The sequence below is a fragment of the Eucyclogobius newberryi genome, unplaced genomic scaffold (genome assembly GCF_026437365.1).
Source record: "Eucyclogobius newberryi isolate DKJ021-1_F unplaced genomic scaffold, fEucNew1.0.hap1 SCAF_21, whole genome shotgun sequence".
Taxonomy (NCBI): Eukaryota; Metazoa; Chordata; class Actinopteri; order Gobiiformes; family Gobiidae; genus Eucyclogobius; species Eucyclogobius newberryi.
This window is the reverse complement of record NW_027315846.1, coordinates 15,089,153-15,099,612: the sequence shown is the minus strand read 5'-3', so window position 1 is coordinate 15,099,612 and position 10,460 is coordinate 15,089,153. Positions and strand designations below refer to the sequence as shown.

The 10,460-nt window shown below is 41.1% G+C and overlaps 1 protein-coding gene and 1 long non-coding RNA gene across 8 annotated transcripts in view; one reads left to right on the top strand and one right to left on the bottom strand.

The window, feature by feature from the left end:
• Positions 1-10,460, bottom strand: part of LOC140370691 (uncharacterized) — a 592,343-nt gene that overhangs the window by 46,568 nt on the left and 535,315 nt on the right. The gene's annotated exons all lie outside the window — the stretch shown is intronic.
• Positions 2,088-10,460, top strand: part of sobpa (sine oculis binding protein homolog (Drosophila) a) — a 35,488-nt gene continuing 27,115 nt past the window's right edge. For 4 of the 7 annotated variants that reach the window (XM_072457204.1, XM_072457199.1, XM_072457203.1 and 1 more), the window contains exons 1-3: positions 2,088-2,530; positions 9,163-9,280; positions 9,985-10,197. In XM_072457204.1, the coding sequence (XP_072313305.1) occupies positions 2,435-2,530; positions 9,163-9,280; positions 9,985-10,197 (427 nt within the window). In that variant the 5' untranslated portion in view covers positions 2,088-2,434. The remainder of the gene's footprint in view (positions 2,531-9,162; positions 9,281-9,984; positions 10,198-10,460) is intronic. The other 3 variants (XM_072457205.1, XM_072457200.1, XM_072457202.1) reach the window with 2 other exon arrangements.

Genomic DNA, 10,460 nt, shown 5'->3' with positions numbered 1-10,460 from the left:
ACCACCTTAATATTTCATATTTTGTGATATTCTGTTAATCCCAGTTTCTCCATTGAAATCACGGTTAAATTCCACTTCACTTTTTGCCTCCATTATGGAATTTAGAATTTTTACACACTTGAGGACTTTTTCCTATTCAATGGATATACTATTTTGAATTGTCAATTGTAACAGTACAAGATTTTAATCCCTCTAAAACCTAGACTGGTAAACTAAGCAATAGTATCTGTCTATTATAAAGGTAGACTACAGTTGAAAGTTGGAATTTTACAAATCTAGAATTACAAATTTGTCGCCCTAGCAAATTACTTGATACACTTAATATCACAATTTTCTTTGAGCCTAGATCACAAAAACATATTTCATCATGATTCCATGCACTACATTGACTTTTAGAGGCAACTACATGAATTTGCAATTATTTTTTATCGTCATTGTATCTCTCTAAAACAATTTATTTTGGTTGTCATTTTATTGCGATTTTTAGATAAATTAGTCAGAATATTTGTCAGATGCATCATTTTTTCTAACCTGGAGCTAAACCCATTTTTGAGCTCCATGTAAGTTCTCATATAAGTCCCCTTTACACCGCTGTGTGTTGAAGCATAAAGAACTATCTGAAGGTCCATCTGTTTTATTTGAACCCAGGACCTATTTATAATTAACAGTAAATTGTAAATGGCCTAAACCTTAAATTGTCCCTAATCATCCCACTTTTTATTTGATTATGTTCGGCCCATGAAAATGTCAACTCAAATACATAGACCCTTTTGTTACAAATACTGTAACACAAGATCTGAGATAAAAATATCAGAGTGATGGGGAATTGCCCTGTTTAACAATGCTCTCATTGAATCAGCATGTTTTAGAATGTTTTTGAGTCAAGAACAGCTTACTGCAAAAGAACATTTTAAAACAAAGAGCAGTTTTTCGTAATTTTGATTACAATCTTCAAAAAAAATATACCCTTCTTATGTGGTGTATAATATCTCTGTCATTTGATTGGACCTTATTTCTTAGTGTTTGAGGAAAATCTAAGTCTGCTAATAGTGCCCTGACTCATGTCTTCTTATTATCATCTCAATTGTCACTGTGTCTCCACCTGCCATTTGTGCATCAGTAAATAAAGCAAATTAACAATTTTTAATCATTTTGATGATGATTTCATTTGCATTGTGCTGCATGAGGCCTATTAACACAATTGTGGACCAGCAGCTCTGTTTTCACCATGATTCCTTCAACATTTCATTTTAAGTGCTGACTGAATAGAACAAACACATAGTTGAGTATGGTAATGTGACAGCCTGTTATTGGGGCAGAGATCTGTCATGCTGGAGTTAAATGCACAATGCTTGGCCTTTAACTAAAACCTTGTTTAGTCCATGTCCTTGAGCATTATGCAATGAAACATTAAAATGTCACTCATTCCACTTGTGGTTGACCCAGAATTACCTGCAAACACAAGCAGTAATCACACTGAGTCATTCAGTAACACTGTATTTGTCTTCACTTTCCCTTTGTAAATGGAAGAAACTCGCTCCCAAAGGACATGCATGCTCAAGTATCAGTTTGTTTAATTATCATTTTAATGTAGACTAGTTTGATCATCATTTATATAGGCTGGGCATTATTTGGACTCTCAAAGATGCTTTACATACCATCATTCATTCACTGCACTTCTGGTGGAGGTACGATGCTGAATGATACAAGATGGGGGGAGTATCTTGCCCAAGGACACAACGGCAGTATTTTTTCCAAACTGGAATCGGACTGTCTAACTTTGGTTTGCTATCCCATTCAAACCAATTTATTTACAACCTACGCCTACAGGTGTCCAAATCTCGACTTTTAGGCGAAACGCACTGCTCCTCTGCGCGCCTATACATCTCCCAGACATTCCCGGGACATCACTGCCGACCCCTCTTTGGAGTTGCAACTGAACTTGAGCGTGCAGCAACACTTGTTTTTCCTATAGGTCCGCGTAATGGTGGGGGCACCTGTTTGCCACTCCAAGCGCGAGAGCCGCGGAGCCGCTAAGTGGAAGCGACTGCACTGATTGCGCCGGGGAAAAAAGCGAGAGAAGCAATCGCCTACCTCTGAACATCAACGCGTCATATAATGTTTCAGCGGACGCCCCTCCCCCTGTCTCGTTTTCTCCCCTCACTCAACCTCTCTCCTTTGACTCACAGCGGCGGCTCACCACTGGCGCACGGACCGCGGAGGAGGAGACGGGCAGAAGATGGCTGACTTAGCCGGGCACCGCGAGCCCTCGGCGGCATCGCCACCAGCGTCGCACGGGCCGCCAAAGTGCCGCGAGACCCCCGCTGTCTGGCGACTGTGAAAAAGCAGCTGCTGCCGCCTCTGTAAACCTTCCTCCTCCTCCCGTCCCCCTCCGCACCGCAAATATTGACAGAAGAAGTATCAGAGAGAAAACATGGCAGAGATGGAAAAAGAGGGCAGACCTCCGGAAAATAAGCGCAGCAGAAAACCAGCACACCCGGTGAAAAGGGAAATAAACGAGGAGATGAAGGTAACACCGGAGGGGCTTGTCTTGTCCAGCTGCATGTGTGTACACGGGGGGCGCGCGCGCGGAGGCAGTGCGTACGGGAGGAACACGCGTGTAGAAACCTCCGCGGACATTTATGATACACTCAGGAGTAATTGGCTGTGCGACGGTCCAACTTAGACCCCGTGCTTTCTATAGAAGTTAAGTACCGCGCCGGGGCCAGCAGCAGCAGCAGCGGCGGCAGCAGCGGCAGCCGCGCGCGCTCTGCCGGTGCTCCGGTGCCAGCGCCACCTTGCACAATGGATGCGGCACCCATTCACCGCTCCTGTAGTAAGTTGGGACTCCATGGAGATGCCAGTGTGCCTTTCCTAGTGCGCCGTCTCTATCCGAGCGCCTTTTTTGTTTTTTTACCTCAGCAGCACGCGCCTGGCCTAGATGGAAAACCCGGTGCGTCAGTGAAGGCGTCAACATCGCTCGTACTACAGTTACTAATACTATTGCGGCGGCACATGACAAGTCGCTAATGCATAATTAGTCTAAATCAATGGGGGGAAGACTGTGTCGGCGCGGGATGCTTTGTGGAAATGCGTGTCCGTGTTTGTGTGCGCGCAGCTGCCCCAAAGGCTCCCGATCCAGATGTGCGTCTGTCAGTTTTACGCACACGACACATACGCACATTGTCTGCCGTTGTGTCCACCACGCGCGCGGTTTTTATTTCTTTATCCGCGCGTTTATGTTTATTTGGCAAACGTGTGAATGTGGTTTGGTGTGTTTGATTTTGAAAGTGGTGTATTGGTGCGCGTGTGGCTGCTGCTGTAGTGAGCGCTTTGTCTCTGTACCCTCATTGTTTGTACACATTTTGAGGGAATCCGCACAGTCTTGGGTATTTTTGCGACTCTGGATGGATTTGTAGCAGTAGTTATGTGGATTTTTAACGAACAAAACGTGTTTAAAGAGGGAAAGTGAAGGTGCGTGCATCTTATAGGTCTTGATGTTTAAGGGCTTTTTTTGTACTCACTCAGACATCCAAAATAGCAACTGCGTTCACGTGTCACAACATATTCTACTGTAGACTCAAAACATGTGTGAATGAAGAACTTTAAAATGCTTTTTCTTACGGGATGCATCTCTTTACTGTGTAATGTTTGAGTGCAGTGGATACTGGACTCAAACAGGAGGTATATTTAAACAATATGCTGTGAAGGCATCCCCAGTGTCTGGTCCTGAGGGTGAAGGAGGGTGGGGTGTGATCCCTTTTTTTTCTTCTTCCTTCAAGCCACTTTTATGTGGGGTCTTGAGGAAGTGATAGGCAAATATAAAGTCAACCATTCTGAGAAGCTGATTTGCATTTCCAGACCAAGAATCAGTCTCTATTCTTTTTGAATATTTTATTGTGCTGGAATTTTTATTGCATGTGGCACAGGTAAATGGAACTGAGATGATTGCGACCACTGCAAACTAGTTAAAGCAGTAATAAAAACAACAACAACTAAAGAAAACAAAAACAGATGACTAGTTTAAAAGAACACTGAGGAACAAGAAAATATTTTTACCCAATTGTTTTGAAGATTTCCCCCCCATTGTATTTACTTCTTGTTGAAGAGTTGTTTTTTCCTTTTGTGTACTGTATCCCGATGCTTACCTTTAACATAATGACTTGTGAATGAAGACAGTCCAGACGTTATTACAATTGGCAGCTTTCAGAGCCTTTAGTCGCAGCATTAAGTCTCGACTTTGACTTCAATGCTACAGTTTCCATATTTCAAACTTAACAGAAAGTTTCACTGACACACAATGCACCCTTGTTAGCTGTCATAGAAGCAGCCCGTCTAATGTGAGCCCTGTAAGCGAAGCCTCAGTGAGTAATCAGGGATCGGAGCAGTGGACACACAGGAGGCTGCACAGTGGGCTCAGAAACAGGGAGAAAGGAATGTATACAGCAGTGGGCTGGTTAAGCTGTAAAAAACTGTAACTCGAGTGTGTGCGCTGGATCAAATATCAAGGAAAGTGGAGGGGAATGAAAGCAGAGGACAGTGAGACGAGTGGAAAGGCGGAGGAGAGCAGGAGGATGGAGGGAAGGCGAAGGGAAAGTTGGCGTGTAGATTGGGGAATTTTATCACGGTGTACAGTGACCTGCTCTGGTTTCTGGCCACAAGCGATCCAGTTTCCACCATCATCATTACCACAGCCCTGGCGGCGTGTGGGCTCTGACTGCAGGGAACAACAGGCATCTCTGTCCATGTATTTTCATCATTAGCAGCTGTAGAGCCAGCTGGAGTTACACTTAAAGCTTGTTTACCCTTCAGAATTAGAGAGGGGGGCGACTACAGTTCCTATAACTGCGGACATGAGATGGCCAGGGTTTATGAGTCTCAAGAAAGTTCAACTTTTTATGAGGTTTGCACAACAGACCACAACAACTACTGCTGCTACTACTAGTGCTACTTCAGATTTAGCACCAACAGGCGTTCATATTTCCTGGCCACAATGCTACGCTTTATTTTTTGAATGAATGTATTTTTGAAGCTGAACCTTAATTAAGTATTAATTATTAATTAATGCATAATGTTTACAGCTTTGAATGAAAGAACACCAGAAATATATCTCCACATTTAGCATATTCTGCCTGTGATAGCTCTCGCGGTGCTCTAGCCGCCTCAGCATCCGAAGACTTGCATGTGAGAGTTGGTAACTTTTACTGGTACGTATAAAATGAATACCAGAGTGAATGTTTGTTTGTTAGTATGTCTCATTGTTAGTCTTTGCCCTGCTAAATGACCACCATGCATGTTGTAGCAAAGGTTCGGTTTGCTCCGTTTCCATCATGGGGTCATACATTAGTGTACCCATTGTGCCACAGCGATCCCAAGTCCAGATTTGATGTATGCTGAGGGATGTTCCAGATAGGAAAGTACATCTGGCCTAAAAGTACACACATTATGCAAATTGTAAGTAGTTTGTGCTGTTGCTGAATGTAAATGTACGCTGATGGGCACTTTAGTTGACTCAATCAGTTACAAATCTATGAAAGCATCTGAGGTAAACAAAACTAAATGATTTCCGTGAATGACCATCTTTGTAATCCCTTAGTCATTAAGGTGCGATCCATAGTGTTAAATGTTAAAAGGTTAAATGGAGTAAACAAAAGAATGAAGAGGTTTTGTCCGTCTGAGTGATTGAGTCTTTTGCCCCTTATCCAGGCTTAATTTAACCTTTTGCTGTGAATGGCCATGCAAAAAGTGTGTATAGCCAGTGTTCGTGTCATTTGTAACTGCCACTGCACCACCGACGCCTCTTCCTTAGTAACTAAAGCAGAGCCAAAGTTGGCAGTGACGCTTTGATGATGGGCCAGGCGGGATTAGGTTACTCTCTTAATAATACTCCCACTTTCTCCAGTCGTATAGGTGACACAGAGGACAGTGGCATAGAGACAAGCTGTGTTTTTGTGTCAGCTTTAGGTACATCCGACTTCTGAAGTACCTCTTCAAACACTATTCAGCAAGTCAATTCATCCAGTTTTCATCTATGTTTTTTGCATATCATCACATCTATTTCTTTTTCATCTATGTCTATTGCGGAAGCAGACTTTACTTAAAGCAACCCCCTGGACTTTTGCGTTTCTCTTTTGCATTTTAAAGCTTATTTTTTGTGCGAAGAGGTTGTATCTAGCAACCGTATTGTCAAAGCAGCTTCATCAGTAGAATATTGGCCAGTTTTAGTGTAGTACAATTCAACTGAATATCAAGCATATTCAAACCGTTCCAGTTGACCAAAATGCTTTACATAGGATGAAATAAACCAAGATTTCCTGCCTAAACAGTGTTGAATGCCAGTGAGAAGAGGTGAGTTTATATTTAATCAGGTTTAATGGAGAACCTGACATGGCGACTGTTCCATAACCTCGCTGCTGCCACAGAAAAGCCTCTGTCACCTCTGGTCCTGAGCCTGGCTTTGGGCACAGCCAACCGGAGCTGGTCACAGTATAGTGGTTAAATCTCCGCAATATCAATATCGTTGCAGTTTTCTGTGTATTGCCTGAGTTTAGTTGTATCGTAATGAGTACTCAAGTCAACAATTTGTTATTTTTAACTCGCAGAATATGTTTGTTGGATGCTTCTACTTGATACGGTTGAATACACTTTAACTGACCATGGTTCCCTCTTAAAATTGTATAACCCACTTCTCCGCTCTAAGTTCTTACAAGTTATGGTTTTTCTAATAGTTTACTTAACAGAAGCATAAACTTTTGGGCTTGGCAGGCTGAACTTTAAATGTTGATGGATCACTGTTAGTGTGATAATTGCTTGTCTCTCTGGATGTCAGAGTGGTTCTGAACATCTTCTCTGTGAGACTAACTTTAGCTGCGCTTGAGAAGTGCTACTAAATCTCACTTCCAGGGACCTCCGGGCTCTTCTGTCACTCACTAGCGTTTAAGAACACTTACTGCAAACATAAGCCGGCCTCATTAGCATTTAACGATATGTATTATTAAAGAAGGAATGTTATTGTGCTCTCAGATTTCACCTTATTGGGTCATCATAGCAAATTGTATAGTGCGCAGTGATTTGTATGTTGATCAACGTAATGCCAGATGCCCTTCCCCTTTGTTTCTCCAGGTTTGGGATTAGCACAAAGAATACATGTTGTTGTTTGTTTGTACTTCAGTGATAGCAGTTCTGTTAACAAGTGCTGCCGCTAAAAGCTGTTGGCATTATTTATTGAGATTTTCCGATTTTTACAAACACTCTATTCATGATTTAATGACGGTGGCACTGTGCAAAAGACAGGAGCTTGACAAGCTAAAGACACGTGTTTTAGTTGTCCAAGATGATGATGATAGCTGCGATTTGTGAGGAGTATATCAAGGTTTTGGGTTAAGAAGTTGTGAGAGAAGAGGATTCAGAAAAGGCTTATGAATAGGTCTGTCATACGTTTTCCATATTTATCTGTATTTTAGTTCCACAAAAGTCAATGGACAAATGCGCTGATGTAGCAAGATATAATATGTGGATTCTGGGCTGCAGCAACACTGTCTCAAATGTGAAATGCGATATTTGTGTGCCGTTTTAGTGTTAAGTGGGTATTTGTGTTAAACCTTTATTTCTGCAGACACACAATTTATTTATATATATCTATGTGAGTGGACTTTTATGCCAAAGACACTGCTCGGGCACAAATGTTCCAATTTACTTTATGTTTAATTTTATATCTCTTTCATACATATTTTCTCAATGTCTTTTTCTCAGTGTCAAAATGAGTTTTATACTTAAGAAGAAGTAAAGTACTAACCCCACTACTATAAATCATATTCTGTCAGTGAGAGTAAACAGCTGATAATATAATATGATAAAATAATTCCCCAACTGACCCACTCTTCCAGATAAAACTTGAGACTTAAGTATTCAATATTTTGTCTGCAACAATTATTTTAGTAGTATTCAGCCATTATTTTTTAACAGTTTGAACAAAATTGATGACTGAAATATGATGACTGAAGGCTTCTAGATAGATAATATTTATGAGTAAAATGTAAATCAGACTTTTGTGACATAACTGATTAGTAAAGCTGTTTTTGTCTTTGTTATAAAATGTCTACTGGCTTCTGACTAAAAACTCAAAATGTAAACATATTTTTGAATGTTTTCCAGTACAGCATGTTTTCGTTTTGAGACTAACCACTCTTGGGATCTTGTTTTTGCCTGTCTGACTGTATTTATGCATTAACAAGCAGCAATTTAAACTTTCCGCACATTAGAAACACCAAATAAAATCAAGGCATTTAAAGTCATGGCACAAGTTGTCAGATGTGCCACAACATATTGACTGAGCAGTGCCTTAAGTCACGCAGAGGGAAATGTGGAATAAATGAATAAGTGTTTCTTTCAAAGTCAATGCAAAACAAACTGACCAATGGGAAGCCAAGGCGGGTCATCTCCACGGCAACCGTCTACTGTACATAACTGCACAGGGAAAGTGTTTGTCCTTGTGAGCCGGTAATATGACTCTGCAAGCTGTTGTTGTGTGTCAATTGACAAGCACGTTTACTTAAAGCTAAATCAGTCCACATGGTGCGTTTATAAGTGCGATCTGTGCAGCTACAATCATGATTTTTGAGGCTTGAAAACTACTATAAGTTAAGTGACCCATTGCAGCTGATGTTTTTCCATTACCACTGCTGTTTGCTCACAAATAAAACTATGTTAACCCTTTTACCCAGAAAACCCAGGGCTCTCTATAGTAATTATAGTCAGTGTATGTATTTTAATCGTGTTGCTAAATATGCAGTGTTTTCCCCACCTGTTTATTTCCCTTACATCAGTGGGGCACCATACAAAACCAAATTCAGTAATTATGTTGCTTTGGATACAGCTTAATTGCATTGTAAGACATTTAGCGATGTTGATTTTAATTTGCTTAATTTCCTTCTCACTTTAAGTTGACTCTAGCGAAGGCTTTTTATGTGGTATAGGTTTTTTTCTTTTCAATATTTCCAGAGCCAGAAACTCCTCTTGTACCAAACTGTGTGAAGCACCATTAGCTTAACTGGATGTGCAGCATTTGGACAGAAATGAGTGCCAATTAGACTAACCTGCAGTAGTGATAAGTATAGCTCCTTGCTGCTCTGCTTCTAACTATAATATACTTGTGTGTTGCAGAGTTTTGCAGAGAACACCATGAATGAGCTGTTGGGCTGGTACGGCTATGACAAGGTGGAGCTGAGGGATTCAGACCAGCTGGATATTGAGAACCCACAGCACATCTCTGTTCTCAAAGGTACACATGACTCTTCTTAATTACATCATTTCAAATCAGTTTATACAACACATTAGGGGTAGCACAAATTAATATCACAATTAAATTTGATTCACAAGTCTTATCAACACTACATTTACCCATACACCACATTAAATTTGGGACTAAACTAAACTAAACTACATGCTGCTTGATTTTTTGAGTTCAAGTCTCAGCTTTGAGCAAACAAAAATAGGCTATTTAATGAAAATAACCAGGGGAATTTCTTCTGAAGGTCCAATAACCAGGTCAGTTCTTTATGAAGATCACAATTTGATGCTTTAATACAGTAGTTCTCAAATTCTCAAATTATGTGACACTTACTCAAATCGGTACCAAACCAGGACAAGTGTGAGTTCATCCTTAGTAGAGTTTACACGTCTCTGTGATTGGGTAATTTTACTCGCTTTGAGCTTTTATGACAGAGGCTGACCGATAAATGGAGCAGGAGTGATGGTAAACGGCGTGTGTGTGAGCATAGAGCTGCATTAAACTCAAAATCACAGGAAAAGGCTACATTTTTAATTTATATATCAGTCATATTGCTCACCCCTATTAATATACATATACGTAAAAAATTGGGTATAACTATTAGAACCTATTTCTTCAGCCTTGTTGTTCTGTTTTGTCTTAGTATGCTTCTCAGAGGATTTTCATTTAATTTAACTCAATCTGCTCCCATCCAGAAAACTCATTGCCAAAACTCGCCTCTTCCTCGGAGGGCGGTGGTGAATGCTCTCCGGATGGGGCCAACAGTACGCACTCTCAGCTCTCCAACAGGAACGGTGTCACAGAGGGCTCCACTGCAGCGTCCTCCTCCACCTCAGGCCCCAAGGAGCACGGCGGCATGCCTATGATCATGCCCATGGTCCCTCCGCCGCTCATCAAGCCCCCCACAGGTAGGACACCTCTGCTCACACTACAAAACGAAAATGGCATTCATGGGTTTCAGGCAATTCCTTCCTGGGTTTAAGAATTTTGTGAGGACCTTTCCCCATTGAGAAGATATAATATTTTGATTTGTATTGAGCCATGTCAAGTCTTTTCAAATCAGGAAGGAATCGTTACGCCTGAGACTCGTGAATAGAATGTATCAAAGCTTTGTTTTTGTAATTCCACAGGTTGATTGTTTGCAAAGATCAAGGTCATTTTCAGCTCATTT